Here is a 27,385-nt window from a genome sequence, read left to right as displayed (position 1 = left end):
TTTGGGTCCCAGCCCTCTGTCTCCTCCAGGTTCTGCCTCTAACATCTAGGACTACGGAGAGGGCTCGAGAAGTTTCCAGCCTCAGCTGCGGGGACATGACAAGCAGGCAGGACAGTGAGTCAGCCTGGTGTCTTCTGTGAGGAGGTCTATGGGATAAGGGCTCAGAGCAGGACTCTCTAAGGCACCTCCTGTGCTCCTCTTCCTCTTCACTCCACTCCCACCCATGTCAACAATACAGGCCCTACAGAGACCTCTGAACTGATGGGGAATCTCTGAATTGTTTTAATTTAGATGTAAAGGGAGCACAAATAAGCAGAACAGCCAAATGCCAGACAATCTAAAATGCATTTCTTATTTAAGAGCCATTTTTCTTCTTTTAATGTATTTTCTTTAAAACTATATAATAACAGTAGAGCACATGTACTGATTTACAGATGTATGCATACAGAAAAACAGTTCATGCTAGCAAGGGAGAAAAAAGATGTAGCGGTCATTCAAAATTTACCCTGACCACGTACTTTGAAGGCAGCCTCCATATAAAGCAGATACAAATTTCCTTGTATTAAATTATAAGCTAAATAAACAAAATGACAAAAACAATAAAAAGGTAGCCAGCCATTCTGCCTTGCTCACTTGGCTTTAAATGGTTTGATGAGAAAAAAAACTAGAACATGGCCATTTACCACTCACAATTGTGATTTACTCATTCTGTTCATTCCGTTCAGAACAAATAACCCTGATGGCATTAGCGACTCTCAAGGTTCCTCAGTGTTTTAGCAGAACTCACGTATTCATATACAGATCAAGCAGCATTTCTCAGTTGGGTTATAACACACATTAGAGATATATTCAAAACCAGGCTAATATCAAACATTAGCCAGAAGTGCTCTACTAGTTAATCTAAACTAGAAACTAAAACAATCCCTTAAAAATAGATACAGTTAATTTTAACTGGGTCTCTTAGAAAAAATATAATTTTAAAGGGAATTTTAAAGATCTTCTAATTATAATAAACTTTAGAAAAATATTATATTCAAGATGCATGTACAAAGTTATAAAAATAAAACCAGGTAAGTATATGATATCACAGCCAGAGCTGACATACATATACCAGGAACATTATGCTCCAAACTTTGGCCAACGGACCAGCACCAGTCACCATCTCATTTTTACCTAACTAACAATCATTCTCTGCATCTGGGGTCAAAGGGTTTTATACCAAACGCCGAGATATTGTTAAAGAAATGCTGAAGCTTATGATTCAGCATGGGAAATATTGGTAGATCAGAATCTCCAGAAACTAGGATGTTAGCTATGCCCATACAGTAAGGTAACACAAATTTTGTAATTTCTATCAAAAGTTTTAATTTAGAATCTATGATGTATACAGCACCATGTGCGAAAACAATATTACATTTGACTACGCAATATCGTGATACTTAAAAATGTATTTCATAGGAAATTTAAAACAGCAACACAATTTATAGAAGGAATGATTCACAAATAAATAATGCAAATAGATGTTTCTCAGCACCATGAAATATATATAAATAAACCCAATGGCTTCCAGCATTCAGCATACCAGAGGTCTAGGCTCAGGGCATCTGCTGGGTTTGCCTGTCTCTACACAGCACCCATTTGCCTTGCCCCTGCCTTCAGCCCTCTCTCTCTTCCTTCTTTCTGTCCATGTGGCCTGAGTGGGCTTTATCCTACCTCTAGTTCCAAGCAACACATATGAGCCAGGCCAATCAGAGCCACCGTGTCTCCACAGGCACAGTGATTGGTTCAGGCTGGTCACATGATCTCAGCTGGCCCACTGAGAGCTTGCTCTGGGACTTCCAGGCCCATTTCCTCTGGGTTGAAATCTTGGTAGATCACATGCTTTGAATTCACAATAGACCAGCCCTGCCACCACCTGGGGCAAAGCTAAGTCTGATAAAACATATTTTATAAAACACCAGGAAAGAATCCATACAATGACTAAAAAACAGGCAACAAATAGGACACACATTTTTTTTACAGAAAAAATTTTTACTGTGATATTTATACAAAAATACTTTTAAGTGCAAAGTACAAACAATGTACCATTTTACACAGGGATTTATAATATATACTTATTTCCAAAACAGAGGGGTACTACAAAAAAATAAATAAATAAAATAAAAAACAAAGAAAATGCCTACTTGATAATCTTGATTTTTTTTTTTTTTTTTTTTCTGAGAGACAGAATCTCACTCTATTGTCCAGGCTGGAGTGCAGTGGTGATCACAGCTCAAGTGATCTGCCTGCCTTGGCCTCCCAAAGTGCTAGGATTATAGGTGTGAGTCATCATGTCCAGCCCCTAATTTGTTTTTATAAAAATTGCTGAAATACACACGGCACAGTCAGCAGTGATTAACTCGGGGGAAGGGTGAGATGTGGGGGAAACTTCTGCTTTCTAGGTTACATATTTTGAAGCAGTTAATCTGTTCTTTGAAAGCCTATTATGTCCTGATCAGACTTTTAAGTGTTTTGCTTCTCAGATCTTCTTATGTAATCTTCATTTATTAAAATCCTAGCTACATATCCTTTTTCCCCCTGTTTCTTAGCTGAAGGTATCTTTGCTTGGGGTGAGTTATGGATCCCTGTGAATAAGGATATGGACTTCTTTCTCTCATTGGCTGCTACTGACCTGACCATTTGTGTCTAGACAAGGAGGAGACAGCCAAGCTTGAAGATGCTGAGCGGAAGTTACAAGATGCTGAGAGTCCAAGTGAATATCAAAGGAGACTTCTAGGACAAGGCCTTTCCTTGGTTTTGTTCAGTTTGGGAAACTTTTGGAGCTAAGAAGACATTTATCTTTGTTTTCAGGACACCCAGTCTGACATTATGATATAAGAAAATCTCCCAATTCTATTAGATAGTTTTTGCCTCCATTCAAGTTACCCTAATGCCCAAAATGGCTTGAAAATGGAGGCACTGGTCTCATCATCAACATATACGAAAAAGAAGAAGAACCACACTGGCGGAAATAATGCTGGGTTCAGTTTTGGAAGTGCTATTTTTGAGGTGCTGCTGGTTCACCCAGGCAGAACTTTCCAGTAACTTGGCAGATTAGTCTGACTCTTGAAGGAGAAATATGAGCTAGTAATAAAGAAATGGGAATCATCATTGCATAACAAACCTAAAGAGAAAATGAGAACATTTACGAAGAAGAAACAGAGTTACTGTACCACGGGCAAAAAGAAAAGAAGGGGGAAAAAAAAATAAGTCCATAAAAGAAAAACAAAAGGAATCCATGGTAAGAGAGAATGAAAGGCCGGGCATGGGGGCTCATGCCTGTAATCCCAGCACTCTGGGAGGCCGAGGTGGGTGGATCACCTGAGGTCAGGAGTTTGAGGCCAGCCTGGCCAACAAGGCGAAACCCTGTCTCTACTAAAAATACAAAAATTAGCTGGGTGTGGGGGCGGGTGCCCATAGTCCCAGCTACTCGGGAGGCCAAGGCAGGAGAATCGCTTGAACCCAGGAGGCGGAGGCTGCAGTGAGCCAAGATCACACCACTGCACTCCAGCCTGGGCCACAGAGTGAGATTCCGTCTCAAAAAAAAAAAAAAAAAAAAGAGAGAGAGAGAGAGTGAGAGACTGAGTCTAGTGTAATACCACAAAAATCAAAGGAACAGGAAGTTTCTGAAAGGGCTTAGGGGACAGTGTCCAAACGGCAGACAGGGTTTGTACAATAAGAGCTGCTGCATGTTCTCTGGAACTGGGAATTGGGAAGCATCTAATGGTCTTAACAAGAAGCTGTAGAAAAGTTTCTAGGGCAGAAACCAGAATACAGAAGGTTTAGGAGGGAACAATTAGAAGAAAGTAAAACCAAAGAATAAGTTTTGAGAAGCAGCATGAAAAGCAGATGTTACATAGCCTTTTTCTCATACAGAGGGAAGGCCTGATGAAGGTGAGGAGGGTTAGCATGGGAGAATGAAAGGCTGGAGAAAAATGAGAAAAAAGAAGAGGAAGACACAGAGGAGAGGAGCTAAGAGAGGGAACGAAGTTCCAGCCGGGGCAGGCAAGGTGGGAATGGAGGCCAGCAGCTGAGGAGGGCTGACCATAGACACATACTCTTTCCTAGAGCCTGGACGACAAGCCGTGGGGGATGCAAGTAGGTTTGGAACCCAAAAGGCAAGTCTAATCAGCTGGGGTAATATGGCGAGGCAGTTCCACATGCTGAGACTTGTGGCTACCACATTAAAAAAGACTGTGCATATTCTAAATGACAGCAGTCCTGCAGTGACGTGGATATCCACTCTAGAAGCTATGCAGGCAGGCGTGGGAAAAGCGAAGAGATGTTGCACCATGCAGCTGCAATCTTTGTGTAAGTATCTGAACACAGTATAGGCCTATAACAGGAAATAACAGAATGCAAAGGATTGAAACGTTCCATGTTCTTGGTAATAAAGAGTGCCTAAGTGTTTCCATCTGTAGGAAACATATTCTTTTTTTAAATGCCAGAAGTGTGAGTAGTTTGATCTTTAGGAGAAATTATAATCAGATAGCATCCAAAAGGTTTCCATGATACAGCTAAATTATCTCTGCCTGTCACAGGTTAAGGAACATTTAAATTCTGGAAGTCCACATCAGCTTTTTCTAGATAATGAATCTTAAGTACTTTCCTATATTCACTCAATTAGTGATCGTGGACCTTGATAACACTGCGGAGAGAAAGTTTCCAACTATCATTCAAATCATATCTAAAAAGGTGGTCATAAATATTTTAAAACCTAAGGGAACTAATAAGACCTGGACCCATTAAGGATAAGATCTTTTACAACAAATTAAATAAAACAATTTATTGAAGTCTGGACTCAAGATAAGCTAGATTTACTAGCTGACCTTTTATTCATTTAAAGAACAAAATTAGCTCTAATTGCATTAGAATGGAATCCAGTAAATTTTCCTGAGTCTTCTAATGCGGCATCTATGTAAGAACTGCTGTAATTGTTTACAAGTAAGATGGAAATGCTTTGATTATAATCTCTCCACTTGTTTTACTGTGCAGTAAAAGTATTTCTGAAAACCTAAAGCCAGTTTTTCTGACAGTTTACTATTTTTTCTAGTAAACATATTGCATCTTTGGTGTTAATGAATAAACAGTATTGTGCCGGGGTAAAAACTAAATTTAGAGACTATGTCATTGTTCTAGGTGGTAAAAATAAGACAGTAATATAAGGAAGTCAAAAACTCCTTTTCTGGAAAAATCAGAAAAGGGATGAAGATCTATGGGTTTGGGACTGCTGAATTTGTAAGTACAGGAAGGTAGCAAGAATGACGTATCAAACTCACAACCTTTGTTGCAGTTGTTCAGAGGCTAGGAATTTCACTGGTAATGTTAGCATCTTTCCCTAGCATTAAAAATAGGTCATTTGAAAATTTTAAATACAGTCATTTAAAAATGTTAAATGTCACTTGTGAACTTCACCAGTCATTCTTAAAATTCTTTTTGTCATTGTTGTTATTTTGCTTTTTAAAAATTTATTTATTTATTTATTTATTTATTTATTGTTTTAGAGACAGGGTCTCACTCTGTCCCCCAGGCTGGAGTGCAGCAGTGCAATGACAGCTCACTGTAGCCTTGAGTTCCCAGGCTCAACCAATCCTCCTGCCTCAGTCTCCCAAGTAGCTGGGAGTATAGGTGCACGCCACTACGTCCAGCTCATGATGTTTAGCTTTTAACGTAGGCAAAATACCTATGAAATGTTTCAGTTTCAGTAGCAAGTTAATCAGGGAAAAATAAAACTCCAACATTCTTTAATCTTTTTTTGTGTTGTTGTTGTTGTTTTTAAATCAAAAGCAGATAGTTTTATTAGGAAGAAAATATTAAAAACAGAAAAGCAAAAGGCCTTCCAAGTCTGACAGGATGACGTTCTGAAATGTTCCCAAACGTTACATCTAAAGTACCCTTTTGTACACCAACTAGGTTCTTTGCCCTGCCTCCCCAGGACACTTTTATAAAAATGCAAAACTGACAGCCTTTTCCTAACTACAATAAAACATATAAATCACCTTTGCCTGCCTCTTGCCCCTTATTCTGGTGTGAGCCCTCCTTTCCTTCTGGAACCTACCACTTCCCCTTCTGACAGGGCAGCCTCCCTACCACAGGGGCTGTTGAAGCGAAGTCCTTCATGGGGGCTGATAACGGAGGCCCGGGAAGCGGGGCTTCGCCAGGGACTGTGAGCACCAAGAATCACAACAGCCTGAGTGGCCAGGACCACCTCTGCCACCGCAGAGGCCAGATGAGAAGAGGAGGGTGGGCAGAGCCCTAGAATACTCGGCAAGCCTGCAGGTGGCCCCGCCGAAGTCACATCCACCCCTGCTGTTTTCCCCTCTAAGACGGTTTGCTTTGGATTTCTGTTACTTGCCACCAAGAGTCTTGATTAACACAGTTCAGAAAAGGAAATAGGGGTGTTTCCACTAGAGATGAAGAGGTGCTTAAGAGCTGTCAGCACTGAGCTGTTCTTTCATGCTTTCCTCTTGGAAAGTGTGCAAAAGTCAACAAAAAATGCCTTTGGGTCACCTATAAAAACTGCTGTGGAGGACACCATCCTTGTCATCTGCTCCCACATAGAAGTTAATTTTTAAATTTACTGCCTTGAAAAACTCTCTCCTGAGAAAGTGAAACACCTTCCTTTAAAAAAAAAATGTATTTCAGTCAAGCAAGATTGCTCACACCTGTAATCCCAGCACTTTGGGAAGCCAAGGCAGGTGGATCACTGGAGGTTAGGAGTTTGAGATCAGTCTGGGCAACATGGTGAAACCCCAACTCTACTAAAACTACAAAAAATTAGCCGGGCATGGTGGCACATGCCTGAAATCCTAGCTACTTGGGAGGCTTAGGCCGGAGAATCACTTAAACCCGGGAGGTGGAGGTTGCAGTGAGCTAAGATCACACCACTGCACTCCGGCCTGGGCAACAGAGTGAGGGAGGCTCTGTCTCAAAAAAAAGATAAATAAATAAAAACAAATTAATTTAAAAAATGTATTTTTTTGCCCTTACTGCTAGGAAGGTATGATCATATTTGACCTACAATCATTTGCTTCTTTTTTCTTCCCTTGATCTTAGGGAAGAAGATCTATTTCTATTTCCGACTGTACTATATATACTCTCTTTACTTTCCCCTAAATTTGTTTAGACTAGGAAAAAAGTTATATATGAATAAAAAGCACTTCAAGTATAGAAAGGAAAATTCAGAAAGTGAGATAAAAACCATTTACTATTATTTCTCTAAAGAATGTTTCACTAAAATACCACTGCAAGCTTCACTCTGTTGAATGTCATTTGGCTAAATCTGGCTATATTTTAAAATATAAAATGCTTATTTTCCTTAAAAATATTTTAAATGATTATTTTTGTAACTGCCCATGATTATTCTTCACTACTATTGTCAAAAAGCATTAATTGGAAAAGTTTAGATCACTCAAAGACAAGTGTCTATACATATTGATTTTAAAGATTAACGAGCAAAGCTTTAGCTCTCATTTTCATTATATATAGAAAAAATTTAGACATTACAAGTATTAAAAAGCCCCCACAAGGCGTAAGCTAAACTCTGTGAAATGCAACAAAAAAAAAGTAAATGACATGTAAAGGAAAGCATCACATTCTCAGCACTTTTGTTAGGACGAGGACTGATGATGAAGTTACTGAATTGTAAGAAATCAATCCACTTGCCACCAGAAATCAAAATGTCAGCAGAAAGAAAACTAATGCCAGAGGTAAAGTGGTTTCTGAAAAATATCTTGACATAATTTGTATATTTTGAAAAAGGAGTTATATTTGTTAAACAGAATACCTACTGTGAACTCGCAAAGGGAATTTAGAATTACCATTGATAATAATATTGTTCTCTGAAAGGCATCTCAAATGGTTCCTGTATCACCTGATCCAATATATTATGAGATATTTATTAGAGAAAACATGACCATGCATGATGGGATGTCTAGAGGGGCCCCACCAGTCACCCCTTCTCTGGCGCTTGCTGATAAAGGCAGGAGTGCTCTGAAAGCAGGAGGAGGAGGAGCTGCTCACCATGGACCTGGGCATGGGGGACCCACTGCCCGAGGGCAAGGGTGGGTGAATAGATGGAAGAGGAAGGAGGCTTCCTCTTCAGTCCTTGGGAGAAGACAGCAGCAAAAGAGACGTTTGAGAAATTTGAGGGGAAGAATGCTTATTCCTCTACCCTATATTCACCCCAAAATCTTTATGCAAATTTGTATTTTTTGTTAATACTTTACCAGTGTTTCACCTTTTTTTCACAGAGCTCCTTTACCTGAATTTGAGCTTTATAGAAGAGTTGCAGGCCCTATTCTGCCAAGTCTTTCTTGACAGTTCCATCCAAACAGCCCCCGTCCCTAAAATCCATCACATTACCTTGCTCCTATTTTCTTGACAGAAATGAGGAAAAGGATGAACACTGTAAGTTAGCCAATTCTACCTACACTTGCTCAAAATGACCAAACTCAATACACAGTAAGATAGGGAGGACAAATAACCTGGTGCCTGCTTTGCCACCTGCCCTGCCCTCCATGGTGGCTGTCACACTCACCCTGCTCCCAGCCCCAAGTCCAAGTGGGACCTCAGGATCCCATCAACAGAGTTCCAGGCGGTGGCTCTGAGGCAAGCTGAAACTTACTTGCTATCCCAGCATCAAGGCAAGGCTTCTGCTAGGCTGGACCAGATATTTCAGCAATTCACTTGAATATGTTGTCTCTAGGTGTTGAGACTGTAATTTCAGGGTTAGGTTTTGGTTTTATCTTCAATATAGACTACAGGGAACTCTGGACACCCATTACTGGAAGATCTGTTAAAGGAATCTGAGGTCCTTGGAAAGTCATCTTGAATTTTAACACTATCAGGAGGAGGTCCTGGACTCACCATTGACTCCTTTAGAATACAGTTTCCAGGAATGTTAAATCAAGGGAAAAACAAGTTATTCCTGTCTTGCTTCAAGGAACAATAATAGGGAACAGAGGAAACAATCCAAGCTCAAAGTACTTTTCTGGATCAAGGGCAGAAGACATAACTGCTTTATTTAAGACTCAGAAAGTAAATACTGTCTTAAAGATCTTCCAACTAGAAGGTATAATTTGAACCCTGTAAAGCTTTTTCGTTTTTCCTAATTTCAAAAGATGATTCTGCCTGTTCTTCAGCAATAAATACCCCCCTGGACTATTCAAACTCCCCCTTTTGAATCCCAGTCTGCTCATTAATTTCACTTCAAAAGAGTATGATTCCCCCCCAAGGTGTGTGCAAACTGGGTAACCACAGGCATAGTGACAGGAATCTGTCACCTCCCTCCCCATTATCACCATGGACTAAGCCATGTATCATGCTACAACCACGGAGGATCACTGAAATTTGAATGTTACATATTTTCATGTGTCATAATACATTCTTCTTTTAATTTTTTTCCAGCCACTAAGAAATATAAAACACATTCTTAACTTGCAGGTCACAGAAAACAGGCAGTGGCCTGGATTTGGCCCATAATTTGCTGACCCCTGATTTAGAACCACCCCCCACCCCACCACCCCACCCCACAAAAAGCACTTTACTGAATAAGTTTTATTTTACATAAAATTCTATTACTATTAGATTTAGTCCTCTTTCTCGCTCTATTTTAATTTAAAATGTAATCTATTTCACTTCATTTATCTCTTTGTTCATTATAAGGATTTTCTTGCATCTGCCTTTGGTCAAATGATTAATCCTTCATATAACATGGCGGTCATTACCTACATATCTGAAAGTTTACATGATATATAATATGCTTTCAAGGGCAATTTGTCTAGAATACCTGGGTATTATAATTTCCCTGATACTAGACATTTTGTTCCAAATAGGATTTCTCACATCTTTCAATATCTCAGGTGTATGAGTGATTTATTGAGGGGGAAAACAGAATAAATAATCAACAGAATGACTGAAAGATGCTTAAAGGCAGGTGAGTTGAATATAACTATCAATGCCTTTTTTTTTTTTTCATTTTTTTTCATTTTTTGAGACAGAGACTTGTTCTGTTGCCCAGGCTGGAGTTCAGTGGCACGATCTCGGCTCACTGAAAGCTCCGCCTCCCAGGTTCATGCCATTCTCCTGCCTCAGCCTCCCAAGTAGCTGGGACTACAGGCGCCTGACACCACACCTGGCTAATTTTTTGTATTTTTAGTAGAGAAGGGGTTTCACCGTGTTAGCCAGGATGGTCTCGATCTCCTGACCTTGTGATCCACCTGCCTCGGCCTCCCAAAGTGCTGGGATTACAGGCGTGAGCCACCGCATCTGGCTGCCTTTTATTTTTTATTTTTAGAGACAGGATCTGGCTCTGTTGCCCAGGCTGGAGTGCAGTGGGCACGATCATAGCTCACTGCAGCCTTGAACTCCTGGCCTCAAGTGATCTTCCTGCCTCAGCCTCCCAAGTAACTGGGACTACAGGCATGGCCTACCACACCTGGCTTTTCAATGCCTTTTAACAAATCTTATTCCTCTAAAGGGTATGAGCAAGCCAAACTTCTGTGTGGGAGTCAAGATTAAGTAATGGTGAGTTACTGAGAGATGGGAATAAATATAAACTGCAGGAGAAAAGTACTTGTTGAATGATGGATAACAACATCTTCCTCTTAGAGAAATGAGCCCATATGCAGAATTTGCATGGAGATGGAAGATTTACTTTGGTTGGGTCTTCTCCGAGCTCTACTGGTTAAGGGATGAGGACATTCTTCATGCTTCTGTAGGTAAGATAGGGGCACTAGGTATACCAGATAGCTGGTTTCAAAAGCACTGAATCCACAGGATTTTTGCTGCATTTCCTAGGTCTCTACTGGCACAACCAAAAAGAGTAATGTGGAAATTATCCAGAGAATTTAGGTGAGAAAAACAGAAGCCATCAGATTTTCTCCTTTAAATCTTCAGAGGGGTATACACTCCCCTGGAAAACCAAGTTGCCTCTCTGCTCACATTCATCAGAATCATGCTGGACTTTTTCTTTGCACTACACGTGGAACTGACAGAAGCAACAGTATCAATATATGTAACTTTTAAGATGAAATGAACCACTGAGAATACAAAGCAAATTTTCTGTCCTCTCTACTAAATAAATTCATGGCTCCTACTCTCACTTTTATGGCGAAAAATTGAATGTAAATGGAATGCCTTGTAAGCCTATTTTCAACACAATATTTGATTGCAATGTAAACTGCATTTTCAGGCTTAATGGGAAAAATAAGGTTGTAGAATTTTTATCTTGTGTATTTTATTTAAATGATGCATAATATGCTTTTAGAACAAGGGGAATGATTTTCAACATGAGTTCCAAAAAAAAAAAAATCAATGTTTCGTTATCTTATTAGGATCAGGTAAGAGTACTGTAGGCCTTAATGCTTCCCCAAAAAATGAATAAAAGAAAAATATCCAACAGATTAACTGTAAAGACGAGTGGGTTGATATGATGATTCCATGAAAATTAAGACAAATAAACAGCAAACGTGGGGTTTGCATTTCTAGGGCTTTCTTAAAAAAAAAAGTGGACTAAGTCATCAGTTGTGACTATTACATACTGTCTCTCCAAGCCTTTGGCATTTCTTTGTTTTACAGGTACAGAATAAAACCATGTGCCATCTGAGCAAAAAGAGAATCTTTGTTCTTTGTCGTGGTGACAGATACTATGTACTTGAGAAAGTGTAACATTGCATCCACCTGGGTGTAATGTGGCAGTAAGTCCATTCAGTACAGAGTTTCTTATTTTTCAGATAAGTGGGACCTTAAAGACTATGCAGAAATAATGTCAGGTGCTAGTCTTTAAAAAAGAGAAAAAGAACAAGAAAAAAAAATCCTTTACGTCAAATAAAGCAAAAAGCATTTACTCTGTGAAAGAAACCAATAAAAACTTGAAAACGAAGAGTTCTAAAAATAAAGCTTGACCCTACAGGTTCATACCTGGGAGAAGCTTGTGGAATTCTAAGTCCCTTAGGAAAGAGTAGAGAAGGTTAAATTTCATTTGTTTCACTCTGATTCAAAACGTTTATACTTACATCTTGTCTTGGCCAGCACCGACTCGGAGAGTTAATCTGGGGATAACTGGACTCGGGGCCAGAGCGACTGGTTCCACTTTTATCTGTGGAAGTTAGCACATTAAAGTTCAATATGGTTTTTCAACAAAAGTACCTCCTACCACTTCTCCTACTCTCCCACTCCCACAAACTGAGTTAAAAAGTTGAAGCCTTAAATATGGCTAAAATTTAGACAGAAAGACAATCTGGGCCATTCTGTACAACTGAAGGCTACCTGGCATCATGAGAAATTCTGCAAACTTTAATCATGCTATATAAATATGGTAGTTATTTCTATTTGGGTTAACTTTTGGACTTAATTATATTGTTAAAATTTTTAAACAAAAATTGTTACCTAGATCATTTCTGGTGGATCATTTAAATAATTACCAGACTTAATATAAATAGAAAAAACTGCGATGATGTCTTCCCTATAAGATAAAAGCATCTGTTTATGGAACTTGACAAACATTAAACTCATCTTAAGTTTGCGTTATCAAATGAGAAAGTTGAAATACTAAGTGTAATTGTACCATTCAACTGTTCAATTTTTGGCTAGGGGTAAAACAATCTGAAATGCTGTAAAAGAAAACAAAAACAGGCAGGGTGTGGTGGCTCACGTCTGTAATCTCACCACTTTGGGAGGCCTGAGGCAGGCGTCACGAGGTCAGGAATTCGAGATCAGTTTGGCCAACATGGTGAAACTAAAAATACAAAAAATTAGCTGGGCGTGGTGGCGGGCGCCTGTAGTCCCAGCTACTCAGGAGGCTGAGGCAGGAGAATGGCGTGAACCCAGGAGGCGGAGCTTACAGTGAGCCGAGATCATGCCACTGCACTCCAGCCTGGGCAACACAGCGAGACTCCGTCTCAAAAAAAAAAAAAAAATTAGCCAGGCATGATGGCGGGCGCCTGGAGTCCCATCTACTCAAGAGGCTGAGGCAGGAGAATCACTTGAACTCAGGAGGTGGAGGTTGCAGTGAGCTGAGATTGTGCCACTGCACTCCACCCTGGGTGACAGAGCAAGACTCCATCTTAAAAAAAAAAAAAAAGAAAAAAGAAAGAAAACGAAAACAGATATTCTCTTTTGGAATGGATTTGTGGTGAAGGCAATGGCTGCCAAATAAGATAAAGACCTCAGAAAGATCTGACCTGTTCGTCAGAAGAGAACACAGAAACTAAGTCTGATGTTAAAGGGTCTCTTCACAATTGTTGGTTTGCAGATCATATAATCAACATTTTGAATTAACAAGCTAAACAAAAGCTCTGCATTTCCAAATTATTGTCTATCTCCAAGTCTTTCGGTGGGGCTGTAGGATTGGTATTTTTGGTGGGATGGTTCTTTGTTGTAAGGAACTGTCCCAAGCACTGCCAGATGTTTAATGTCACTGGTTCACTGTTAGTCACTGACTAGTTGCAACATTAATTTATGTATTTCAAGCTCAAGAATTACATCATAATTGAACAGTATAGTGGTTCTAAAGGGGAACACATAAAATAATGATCAACGTATCATAAAGTTAATATAGTACATGTAGATCAAATCTATTATTTTCTCTCATGTATTTATCTGTCTCTTCCTAGAGTTGTTTTTCAAATCCCTCAGCCCACCAAGATCTACTGCTTTGACAGCTCCCTCGCATGATGCCTGCATGCAGGAGATGCTCGGCAGACATTTGTTGAATTATCAACTTATCTTGCCCCAACCCTTTTACCTCTTAGTTATTCCACCATACATCCAGGACCAACCTAAAACCATCCCCTAGAGCACCGAGTGATGCCAAAGAACATTTTTAATTCCAGCTTCATGTATGCCTCCAATACTAGCTGTTTACCAGCTAACCCAGCTAAGGGCAGGGACCATGCGCATTTTGCTTACTGCTATTTTCTAGTGCCTGTTTCAGGATCTGACACTAGTAAGTCTTAAGATAAGTGTAAAGCATGAATATGAAGCAATGATTTCAATCTTTAGCACTTTCAAGACTCTTCCATGACCTTCTTTCCCCTTCTACACATCCAACTCCACAGGAAATACCGGTGAGGCCACCAGTATTGAAGGAGAGCTCCTTCAATTCCCTACAAACTTCTCTGTGCCCACAATTACACTAGCATCTGTCTCCTGCTGTCTTCTAAAGTAGCTTTCTCTATCATCTGCTTATTTACTGTATCTTCAGTCTCTCCATTCCACGAATTATTTTCATCTCACTCTTTTTTTTTTTTTTTTTGAGACAGAGTCTTGTTCTGTTGCCAGGCTGGAGTGCAGTGGGAATCTTGGCTCACCGCAACCTCCAACTCCCAGGTTCAAGAGATTCTCCTGCCTCAGCCTCCAGAGTAGCTGGGATTACAGGCAGCTGCCACCATGCCTGGCTAATTTTTGTATTTTTAGTAGAGACAGGGTTTCACCGTGTTGACCAGGATGGTCTCGATCTCCTGACCTCGTGATCCGCCCGCTTCGACCTCCCAAAGTGCTGGGATTACAGGTGTGAGCCACTGTGCCCAGCCTTCATCTCACTTTTAAATGTGCTCCACTCCATCTCAAACATTTTCTTAACTTCTCTTCAACCTCTAGCTAACAATTTCTCACACATTTCAATTTTCACTTCATTGTCTGTTTTCTCACTTCTTCTTCATTCCTCAACCCTTGCCAATGTCCTCATGTCCCAGTTTTCCCATTATAGGTCTTCTCATGCTCCTTCCTTCTCCTTTACAAACTCCTCTTCTTTCACCCAACCTTACTTGGCCCTCTCCTCTTGTCATGCTACAGTTTCTTTAGTGATCTCATCCCTGCCCACAGTTTCAAAAGTAACTTTAAAATATGTCTTCAAAATTTTGGTCTGGATTAGCACTGATTGACACTAAGGCCAAAATATGAAGATGTCTATTCAACATTTTCAACTAAATAACCTATAAGTATTTCATCTCATCACACTGAAATCTTAACTTATCAACTTGCCCACAAACCGCCCCTTCCCCCTAGCCAACCTCACTCTTGGCTGATGTCTCCTTCATTTACCTGGTCCTGCAGACAGTATGGTCCAGGGTCAAGGGTCATGAGGGGGATGGGTGGCGGGTGGAGCAAGACCCATGCATAACTAGTTAGCATTCAAGTCTCGTGTGTGTGTGTGTGTGTGTGTGTGTGTGTGTGTGAGAAGGAATCTCACTCTGTCGCCCAGGCTGGAGATCAGTGGCACGATCTTGGCTCACCACAACCTACACCTCCTGGGTTTAAGTGATTCTCCTGCCTCAGCCTCCCGAGTAGCTGGGATTACAGGTGCATGCCACCATGCCCGGCTACTTTTTGTATTTGTATTAGAGACAGGGTTTCACCATGCTGGCTAGGGTGGTCTCAAACTCCTGATCTCGTGATCTGCCTGCCTCAGCCTCCCAAAGTGCTGGGATAACAGGCGTGAGCCACCGTGCCTGGCTGTCTCCAATATATTTTTTAAATGAAGAGTTTTATATCTAAACAAATCTGAAAACAAATGGTCCAGTCTTATGAACTATTTAAGACTTCCTCATCTTTCTGTGTTATCTGTGGAAGAATAAACAAATATAACAAAAATAAACAAACATTTACAAGCTACCTATAATTTGCCAGGCATTGTGCTTGGTTATATTCCCAATGTGCTCATTAAGGTTTTTAAAAAACAAACATGTAGGGTAGATAATGTGGGTTTCATTTTACAGGTAAACTGATCATATATGGAGAAACCATTTTTCCTTTCTTTTCCATTTTGTTTTCCTTTTCTGTTCTGAGGTCACACAAATAGCAAAACTGAGACGGAATGCAGTCTTTTTGATTCAGAGAATGAAAAATTATATGAAGTTCTTATATTCTTCAACTCTAACCATTTTAGGGTTACATAGTCATCAGTGATGAGGTATTAGAAGTGATATTTCTTATTTCTTCAACTGACAACACTAGCATGTACGCATTCCAATAACCTTTTCTCAAGCTCGATTTTAAAATAAAGCTGTTTGACCTACCTTTAAAAAAATTCTGCTCTACTATTATTGAGTTGTGTGTTTGGCCCATTTTTATTACCGTAACACCCAATAATGATAACTTACACTTGTATAGCACTTGGTGAACTGTGTCCTATTTACATTATTCAACTCTATCTTCACAACTCTATAGGGTAGGTGTGGATGGTGTTATTCCCACGTAAGAGCTCAGAAGGAGTAAGTGCTTTACCTAGAGTTACAAAGTTAGTAAGTAAATGGCCTAAATCCAGGTCTCCTGACACCAAATTCATCCCCTGTTCACCCTACTGCTCCTTAACTCTCTGACGCACATTGTGAGTTCTTTTTCTGGTAATATTGATGGCTTACATGGAGCTATTCACTTTATTTGTCAATATCTCTTATGATAAATATTTGTGAGATGGCTGGGGTTAGTTGTAAATTTTGTTCTCCATGGGAGGCTAACTAGTTTATATGGAAACTGACATTAACCTTGGCCCCACCTTCACTCAACTAAACTAGCTGGGTTTTCAAAGCTGTCTTAAATGGCTTGGCAGGACAAAGGAATCAAGAAATGGTCTGTTTATTATCTACCATAAAAAACTCCTAAATAATACAATATGTAAAAGTTAAGTAAACAAAAGTGGAAACACGTAAGTGAGATTTAAAATGGTATAAATGTGCCCGGAAGGCAACAGGTATTCAGTCAACTGGTTGAATTAATGAATGATTCACAACCTGCTATCTCGGCTCAAAGTTTCATCTGTAATTACAGTGGTTGTATCATCTAAACACAGATGCCTCTGACAGGAAAAGAGGGAGCTATTAATTATACCACATAACTGGGATTGTCCCAGGCAAACCAGGATATATCTAAAAACTACTTAAATACTTTTATTTCATTCCTAAAAACAAGTTAAATTAGATTTAACTTGAGAAAATTCAAGGGATTGTAGAAAAAGATTAATGAGGATGCTAATAATACACATACAGAAAGTACAATTTCGAAATTAAAATTTCTTCCCAGATTTTTGTTTCCATCAACTTTATCTGTGTGCTCACCAAAATAAAAACAGAGGCATTTCCTACAATCATAAAATAATTTCTCACATGCACTTACCAAAAACAACAAACAAAAGGATGACTTCAATCACTTAGACGACATGACTAATGCCATCTTTTAATGGCATCAAGCCAAAATCTGGGGCCACGATGAGCTTTTAAGGGTTAAAATGAAAGAACAGCACTTTGGAGTAATGCTGAGAATTGGGGCACACAGAAGAGCATTTACAGTGGATTACTAAGCTTCCCAATTCACCAAAGAGGTAAAGTCCAGCAATATAAGACTCCTTTGTAGCTAACTAAAAATACATTGTCAGTGGATTTGTCCAGTTTTATGTAGAAGCAATACTTCTTTCACCTGAACTAATACTAGTAGTCATATAAGCCCCTTATTGCCATGTGCTGCATTTTTTTTGTTAATCTTCAAGGATTTAGCTTCTTCGCCACATACCTCAGGGCACCAACTGATAAAGCTCTAACTCTCCATTTTTCCAGGACACCAGCAGTGCGGCCTTGCAAAAAATGAAAATCGCTCAAGAGATTTAAAGGGGAAATTTATTTTTAAAATCCTGACTTGAAGCAAAGAGGTGGATTTTTAAAAAGCTTATCTATAAAGAATCAGTTCAAATTTAAATTCTATCTTGGAACTCTTTCATGCATTCCAGCTTTAAAGTTTATCTTTTGACAGGGACTTTCTGCAAAGGTAATGGGCAGCTTTGTCAATATAATCTGTCCAAGGTTTTTTATTTTTTTATTCTTTTAATGTTAAACTCCTTTCATTAAAAAAAAAACACCATATATGTATACTAGCTAGGGTAGCAGCAAATTTAGCAAGCGCTAGTTCAGATTCCCATCTATGCCGGTATGTTAGAAAAAAAACTCACAAATAGTACTGATAAAAGCTCAACAGAATAACCTAACATTTGGATGCTGAACTATGGCTGTAACCATCTTGTATTTCTCAGCAATTAAGGTCTTTACATTATTTCCATTTAGAAACACAGTCTAAGTAAACTCTGATAACTATTTAAAATATTAAACAGAGAGTCAGAAGATGTGCAGTTGTGGTTAAGTATAACAAGTGCCACCCCATGTAGACAGCTGAGACAGAATATGAGCTTTCCCCTCTGTGCTCAGAGTGTAGAGTCAGAAAGGCTGGGAGCTGGCCTTGGGTAAACTACAAATTTAAATACACTCATTTAAACATGAAGTTTCTTGTTTTCTCTTGGAACATACAGTTATGAGAAACAGGAAGGAAATATTTCCCTCCCCTTTATTGGGTTTATTTACAAAAAAAAACCCTTCATTTCACGAATTAATTACAATAGCTGATGAGAAAAGACTTGGAATGAGACTACATTACTTTAAACAACAGGGGAAAAGGATGAAAACCCTTCCTTAAAGGCACAAACCAATAAGATGATTTATCATTCTCTAAAGAACAAACCATTTAAATTTAATAAAAGATTATTTGGGGGCAAATCCTACAGGACTTGGGGATAAAGAAACATTAAAATTTTTAATTGTTCTGATTGCTAAAGTCATCAAAGTGTAAAGGATATCCCTTTCCTGCTCTTTAAAATATGGCAGTTCAACAGGTGCTCTCTAAGGTATCTCCAGGAACTAACAATTTATAAAATCATGATGTGCCCTTGCCATCAAGCATCAAACCATTCCTATCCCCCTCATTTGCATTTGTCACTTAGGTCACCAAAGCAGACTGAGGTAAGTGGCTGAGAAGGCCATTCTGGGCAGTAAAGAACACAGGCCTGGGCCCAGGCAGACAGGCCTGGGCCCCCTCCCCTCACTGGCTGCAGCAAGGTACTCGACCTTTCTGTGCAGTTTTCTCAACTGTAAAACAGGAACCACTATACCAAACCCTCAGAGCTGTTGGGAGAATTAAATCATTGAATTCTGGCAAGGCCTGGAACCTGTAGGCACTCAAGAGGTGGTAGATGCTAACATCATTTACTATCGAGTTAGTTTATTCAGTAGCCAAAGTTCAAATAAAACAATTCCTCAATCAACAGGATAAAAAATGTTGAGAATCCTTTCTAGAATTTATGGGCTTTCCATTGTCGACAACTCCCAATTATGCAGGGGTTGATCATCAACACTATTGGATATGTGTATGAAAATTCAGGAACTGTTGTAGTCTTCTACTCATCTTAATTAAATGACACAAACTGCTCTTCATTTATTGTTTTCTAAGAGAAGGCAGAAGAGAAAGCCTCTGAAGCCAGAATATTCTTCGAGAAGGTATGAAACTACTGTTTTTAAGCAGAGATAAGTTAAACTTTAGAATGCTGCTGTCTCTTACTAGTTTTGAATGGGAGGAAGGAGACGGAGGAAGGAAGCAGAGGGTCTGCGAGGATGAGAGGTTGGTGAATAACGAGTAAGTGGCAGAGCTGGAATTTCTACCCCGGTCAGTGTGGCTGCCAAAGCCATGCTCCCTCAGCCAGCACTGGACTTACTTATCTACAGATGGTGGGTGATGTCAGCATTTTTGGGGTGAAACTCTACTGTGCCTTTCCAGATCATATTCGAGTGCAAAAACAGATTCCCCACTTTGACAGATGGATTTTGGCTTACCTTCTATTTAAGAATATAGGTATAACCATCCAGTTCCACTAACATAAATTTAAAAATGCATTTATTTTTTCAAAATGATCCTCCCTCCAAAAATCACTTAAAAGAACAAGAGGGAATTGTAATTAAAGTAATCCTGTATACTCATCTAAACCCCAAAGATCCATGCAATATATACACCAACCCACACAGAAACAAAAATTTTAATAAAACATTTTTAAAAATTTTACTTAATCCCAAATGTGACAGTATTAATAGCAATTTTAAACTGTTCTGAAATGTATTGTTAAATTTATCACTGCTACAACTATTATGGCTGTGACTGCAATTGGATAATATAAGTGCTCTTAACATGTCTTTTCTTTTTTAAGACAGGGTCTCACTCTGTTGCCCAAGCTGAAGTGCAGTGGTGCTATCCTCCCGCCTTAGCCTCCCAAGCAGCTGGGACTCCAGATGTGCAACACCATGCCTAGTTAATTTAAAAAATAGGTTTTTCTTTGTTTGTTTGTTTGTTTGTTTTTTCTGGAGAGACAGTCTCACTACGTTGCCTGGGCTGGTCTCAAATTCCTGGCCTCAAGTAATCCTCCTGCCTTAGCCTCCTAAAGTATTGGGAGCATGAGCCACTGCACCTGGCCATTAACATGTGTTTTATAAAAAGTTAATGTGGTTCTATTTTAAATAAGTGACAGTCTAGAGTCCCAACCCTGACTAGGTGTCTGACTGCCCACAAAGGGGAACTAAAAGCTTGCACAACTCACCACTCTCTGGATTTACCATCACTAATAGAAAAACAATTTGAGCTTCTTATGGTGAGTTACCAACCAAATGATTTCACTTATCCCATTTTAACATAATATAGAAAAGTGTGGTAGTGAGGACCATAAATTATAGCATCTGACAGCCTGGATTGAAATTTTGGCTCCTGTTCAATCACTTACTAGATGTGTGATCTTGGGCAAGTCTATTAATCTCTCTAAGCCTTAGTTTCTCATCTTAAAGTGATAATAATTACAGCATCTATCTTAGAGGGTTGTGGTAAGGAATTAAAGTGCTTAGCATGGTGTTTGGCACATAGTAATTACTCAGTGTTAACTATTACTGTTTTGCTGTTTTTAGTGTTCTTATCATTATCTCTAAAGATGAAATACTTAAGGATTAAAGAAGCTAAAAAACTTGTCCTGGATCTTATTCCAGGTCTGCTGGATTCCAAAGCCCAAAGCTCCTTCTACCTACCATGCAAATTCCGTTTTAATTAATCACATCTTTATTGGTTCTTGGTATCAGCTTTATAAGCAGGTAAAATAAATGTGGAGATTGAAAAATTTAAACAAATGCTCTTGCTTGCCGATCTGGGTCAGTGTCTGGGAGAGTTGCTCTTGGTCAGGATGATGAGAAGGGAAAATGAGATTGTGGCCTTCATTCTTTTGGCCGAAAACATTTTCTTGGGGCAGCTTAGATATGTCTCACTTTAGTTTAACCTTTGGTGCCTTACATAAAGCTGCTCACATAAAGTGAGCAGATATGTCTCACTTTAGTTTAACCTTTGGTGCCTTACTTCTGTAGATCTGTAGGAAAATTCTTGGACCATATGGAACCGCATTTCAGGTGTATTTTTGTTTACTCCTATGCCGTGGTGCTTGGGGGATTTAAACGGGGTTGAAGAAAGGGAAGTCTTAACATTTATGTTACTATCCCAATTTCTACTCCTTATCAATGGCATTTCCCTGGGTTGTCCTAACCTTTATCCTTTCCTATTTGTATCAAGGGCTAATATTCCAAAGAATGCCAAGGAAGTAGAATAATTTTTAAAACCTATGAATAGCTGACCTGCTCATATTAACACAGGCTAGCTGATACGGTCCAATGGAGCAGCAATCTCCAGGTTCCTACATTTTATAGTTTGATACAGAATGGAACACCCTCTCCATCTACTGACATTTATGCGTCAGATACGGTACTAAGCACACCTTGTATGTTCTCATTTAATCCTTATATAAATGACTTACCCATTTTACAAAAGTCAGGATCTGAACTCAGGTCTAACTCTATAGACATTACTATTTATTATTTATAAAGGTCTTATAAGATAGCTGAATTTTCTACATTTTTATCTTTTGCCATGTACCTGCTCCACAGCCCATCAAAACTGATCCAAGAACGTGTATCTTTCTCTCAGGTGGACTCTGTGCTTCGAGGGACTGAGCCTTTGCCTTCCACCAAGGTGGTCTGGGGGACTTTTCTTCCCTAAAGTCAGGTAGATGCTGTAGAAAGGCATGGGACTGCTGTTACAAACCTAATCTGATGGCTTCACTCAAATTCATAATGGCTGTTGAAACAACTCCACTGACTTTCCAAAGTGAAGATGGTGGTGACAGGAACAGTCCCCTGTTTGATTTACTGAGGGCTCAGCTGCCAAGTTACTAGGTACACAAGGGATAAATGACTAACCGCTGTCAGGCAATATCTCTAACAACAAACACCTCACCATGTGAAGTCTCTCTGCAGTGTAACTGACCTGGCTCTTGCTAGCTGTGTCATCCTGATCTTGGACAAGTCACTCTCTCAGGCTCAGTTTCTCTTCCATAAATATCGATGATAATACCTGCTGGACCTATGTCACAGGTGTGTTAGGAGGAGAAAACAAGGTGTATGGATCTGCTTTAAAACCTGACAACTACTATATAGAAATTACATAATAATATAATAAAATGATTTTTAAAATGGAAATAAGAGTTGGATTTCTGTGTCTTGTTAACTTGTCAATGTTCAGTTATTGATATCAGAATTCCCATTTCACTTTTTTATATTTTAGGATAGCCAAAGAGAACAAAGAACGAATCAAGGTAGGCGAAAAATGGGAGTTGCCATTACTGCTGTCAACTACACTCATTTTTCTAGGTAAGTTTGAAGTTAAAAATACTCCGAATTTATTGGTAATATATATGCTGCAGGTCAAATACATCAAATTTTATCATATGAACAAAATTACTGGGTATTATTTTGTGGCCAAGCTCAAAGAAGATAACTTTTAGAGGGCAGGGAAAGGATCATCAGGAGCTCTGGGGTGGCACTATGAAGAGATACTTTTTCGGAAAGTTTATGAGAAATTTTCAAATAACCCAGCCGGCTGCTGTAATCCAAGAAACCACAGACTGAAAAGCAAAGCTGGGTAAGCAGAGGTCACAGCCTGAGGACTGAGGCCCCAATGCCTACAAAACTGCAGGGTTTCTATCAGTTTGTCGGGCTGTATGCTATGAAATGAAGTCTGACTTACTGAGATGGTCAAACATTTCTGCCATGTGGGATTACTTTCTGCCCACTCACCAGGCTGCCAGATCAGCCTAGATACTCAGAAATGTGCCCTTATCTTATTAAAGCAGAAAACGGAAGGAATAAAAGATGCTACGGAAAGTTGTGTAGACAGGCATAATCCTAAACACATGCCAAAATGGCTCACCAAAAAGAAAACCAAGGCAGTGGTCCTTCCACGGGCCTTGCTGTCCTCTTAAAATAGTGCCGTGGTTTTGCATGCTTTTAGAAACATGGATGCTGCCTTTCTCAATATATGGGTGCAAAATATAATGCAGTACACTTGATAATTCACATAAATATTATTCACAATTTAAGAACCCAGATTTGTTTTTTTTAAGCTGCCAGAGATCACTATAGCCAATAGAGAGTTTATAGTCTGTGATTAGATGCCTCTTAGGCTATGAATTTTTAACATCTGCTAGTGTGTTGAGGGCTTGATTACAGGTTTATGGGTTTTAGAATTAAAATCAAATTTTGTAACCTCATTATAAACATATTTCCACTTAAGTGATGGGTGATTTACACCCAGAATACAGATATAATTGTGGGCTTTGTTTACCTGTGTTTCTCACTAGGACTCTGTTCAGATAGGGCCAAAAATGAGAAACTGCTTACTTTTTCATGCTTGTGTTTCTCCTTCTCTTTTTCTCTCTTCTCTCGCTCTCTCTTCTCTTTCTCTCTTTCCTTCTCCTTCTTCTCCTTCTCCTTCTCTTTCTCCTTCTTTTTCTTCTTCTCCTTTTTGTCCTTTTTCTTTTCTTTCTCCTTCGGCTTCTCTTTCTCCTCAAACAGTTTTTCCGGAAGCACTGGCAACAAAGATGGCAGCATGGCCGGGACCCTGGAGGCTGTGGCAGGGCTGAACAAGGGCAGGGCCAACTCTTTTGGGGGCAACACCAGTGGGGGTGCTGGGGCTTTCATCTTATCTTCTCTGCCTTTATCTTTCACTTTTTCTTTCTCTCTCTTATCTTTATCTTTCTTGCCTTTCTCTCTATCTTTCTTCTTATCTTTATGCTTCTCTTTCTCCTTCCTCACAAGTCCATCTTTCAATTTCACTTTGGGATCAACATCTTCAAATTCTTTGATTTTAAACTTGTAGGGATCTGCCTCTTCCTCTTTAAGAAATTCCTTCCAGGGATACTTTGTTTCCCTGCCAGCTTCCTTGTCTTTCTCTTTCTCTTTCACTTTATCCTTCTCCTTACTTTTGTCCTTGTTCTTGTCTTTTTCCCTCTCCCTATCTCTCTGCTTTTCTTTCTTTTTCATTTTAGTCTTTAGTTCCTTTTTCAACTTCTTCTTTACCTCCACGGAGGAAGGCAGCTTGGTTTTCTCCTCATACACCTTGTGGAGAGGTTCGGGAGTGGGAGGAGACACTGACGGAGAAGAGATATAAGGAAAGTTGGGGGGCATATTTGAAGGTGTTCCCAGTTTTGCTTTACGTACAACCTCATCAATGGAGGCATCCATTGTCCATGAGTTATCGGAACTTGAGGTTCCACCGGAAAGAGGCAGAGGAGTGGATCCTGACTTTGTGAAATTGTTCGCGGAAGTGGAAGCTTTGGGAGTAGTACACTCCGGGCCTGAAATTCTCTTAGGGCTAGTAAAAATGTCTCCTTCAGATTCCGATCCAGAAGAAAATTCGAAAGGATCTGGCTCTCGCTCAGCACAGGCTCGTGCAATCACAGCATCGATAGAGGCCTCAATCGTTTTATCTGCTACCACAGCCTTTTTCGGCTGATTCTCACTGTTCAGTTTCCCAGCATCAGGGGGTGTCTGTATTTGTTTTACCTGGATAGTCTCTTTACTGATTTTTTCACTGAGTGTAGCTGAAGGAGTCCTGTTGGGCGTTTCAGGTCTCACAGGTGTTTGGGGAATGTGAGTCGTGACCTTGGGGCTCTTGGGACTCTTGGGGCTCTTGGAACGTCCAGGTGATTTCTTTTCTTTGGATACAGTTTTTGGTGATCGAATAGGACTTCCGACCATTGCTGGTGACTGGGCGGTTTTAGGTGATTTAGTCTTCTGTCCTGGAGAGCTAGTTTTAGTCTTTGTTTTAGGTGTAAATGACTTTGTTTCTAATGGTTTTGCAGTTGGCATTTGTGATTTTGCAACTGGAGCCAACATTGGCGGCTCGGGTGAGGGAGGTGCCAAGTCTGTACTGTCCTGTACATGGACTGGAGAAAGCATTGGTGGGATCTTTTGAGTATTTATTGAGCTGAGTGGCTCTCGAGCTTCCAATAACACAACATCTAGCGTGTCCCCTTTAGTGCTTAATAGCCGAGGCCGCTTCATGGCTGGCAGTTCTTCAGCTTCAGGACTATCCAGTGGTCTCTTGCCCAGGAAATTCTCATCATTGATAATTTCTTCCTCCTCCAATTCATCATCCTCTTCCAAGGGAACCTGCATGGCTTCTGCTGATGTGCCTCCATCAGTGGGCACCTGCTCTTCTTCTTCTTCTGGTAAAGGAAGAAAAAGGAAGAAAAAAATAAATATTATTGGAATGTAACAAAACCTAAGAAATAAAAACAATGTTTCAAACATGATTTCTTTTTCTTTCTTTTTTATTATTATACTTTAAGTTCTAGGGTACATGGGCACAACATGCAGGTTTGTTACACAGGTATACATGTGCCCTGTTAATTTGCTGCACCCATCAATTCATCATTTACATTAGGTATTTCTCCTAATGCTATCCCTCCCCCAGCCCCCGACCTCCCAACAGGCGCCGGTGTGTGATGTTCCCCTCCCTCTGTGTCCATGTGTTCTCATTGTTCAACTCCCACTTATGAGTGAGAACATGGGGCGCAAACATGATTTCTAAAAAAAAAAAGGAAATTATTGACAGTGTTTAAAAAGTAAGTTAGTTTTCAAGGATCTTCCAAACATGTGTGCCATCATTCTTAAAAGAATGGCAGTCAGTAACAGCAGATGTACAAATTGATCATTGTCCTTTCACATGGTCTGGCCCTAACCTCAGGATCTGGAAATTGCTCGGTATTTCCAGTTGGCCTTCTGTTGTTTCCTGAATTAATTATTTTCCTAACCAGTAAACGCTATCTTTCTCTATCTCTCTCTCATGCACATAGAAGCACACGTGCGCACCCACACACCCTCTAAAAAATCAAGAGATGGATTATTATAGGACTTAGTATGGATTATTATTATTATCAGGAATGACAGAAAGGTATTTTTAGGACTTTTATAACAAATTCATATACTACTTATGTCTTCTATTTTGCTTGCTTGATGTGAGCCACTTGGAGAGGGAGTATGGTGCAATGAAATACACTTGGTTTAGGCACTTGACAAATGGTTTTTCGGCTAGAGTTACGGCACTAGAGAGCAACCAGCCTTAGGGACTCTCTCAACCTCTCTGAGCCTGTTTCCTAATCCTTCAAAAAGGAGCCGATGTTACTTGCCCTGCCTACTTGGCTGAGTTTTTCTAAGATCAGATTATTTCTCCCAACACATTTTAACTAAGCATATAGTGCACAACGATAAAGTCTAAAAGAGCCACTGAAATAAATCAGAAATAAATCATAACTAAAAGAGCTCACAGTTTAGTGCAGCAATAACGGATAAGTCTAGCCCACAGAAAGTGATCAGTGCCACAGACAGATAAAGTGCTACAGCAGGTCAAAGGAGAGACAGATCTCAGCAAGGTCAAGCATGCGGAGGAGGCTTGATTAATTATGCAGCGTTTGGGATAGTTGGAGACTGGAAGTGGTGAAGTCCAGGACAAAGGATCAGATGACAAAGAGATGAAGGTGAAACACGGGGAGTATAAGAGAAACAGAAAATTATTTGTCTGGAAAGTAGAGTGCCAGGTGGGGAGCAGTAGGAAGCAGGTTTAGTAAAGTTGCATCCAGATCCTAGGACTTTTGAATTCCAGAAAAAGAAACATAATCTTTATTCTACTGGTAGTTTGGACCTAGAAGGATTTTAGACAACAGAGAAAAACGTGTGGGGTATGTGTTGGGAAAAGTCACACTGGCAGGAACACGCAGGATGGATGCAGGTGGGAGGTGATGTGTACTGAAGGAGAGCAATAACATGGGTTACTGAAGTGATGTGAGAGGCCGTAAGGGTCAGAGCTAGAACAGTGGAAACGATCAGGAAGCAGCAGAGGTGAAGGATATTCTGAGGATAGAATGGATAGAATCTGATAAATGATTAGGGTATAAGACTTGAGCAAGGACTCAAACACAATTTCAAAGCTTTGAGCCTGGTCAGGCATGGTGGCTCATGCCTGTAATGCCAACATCTTGGGAGGCCGAGGGAGTAGGATTACCTGAGCCCAGGAGTTTGAAACCAGCCTGGGCAACATAGTGAGACCCCATCTTTACCAAAAAATACAAAGATTAGCTGGGTGTTGTGGTGCGTGCCTGTAGTCCCAGCTA

The 27,385-nt window shown here is 39.9% G+C and overlaps 1 protein-coding gene across 1 annotated transcript in view; it reads right to left on the bottom strand.

The window, feature by feature from the left end:
- TAF3 (TATA-box binding protein associated factor 3) overlaps positions 1-27,385 on the bottom strand; it is a 194,684-nt gene that overhangs the window by 24,569 nt on the left and 142,730 nt on the right. The window contains exons 3-4 of the mRNA XM_034929915.3: positions 23,613-25,441; positions 12,057-12,139 (exon numbers count right to left, since the gene is read on the bottom strand). Of these exons, the coding sequence (XP_034785806.1) occupies positions 12,057-12,139; positions 23,613-25,441 (1,912 nt within the window). The remainder of the gene's footprint in view (positions 1-12,056; positions 12,140-23,612; positions 25,442-27,385) is intronic.

Source organism: Pan paniscus, chromosome 8, assembly GCF_029289425.2.
Source record: "Pan paniscus chromosome 8, NHGRI_mPanPan1-v2.0_pri, whole genome shotgun sequence".
Lineage (NCBI taxonomy): Eukaryota > Metazoa > Chordata > Mammalia > Primates > Hominidae > Pan > Pan paniscus.
This window is presented reverse-complemented; position numbering and strand designations above follow the sequence as displayed.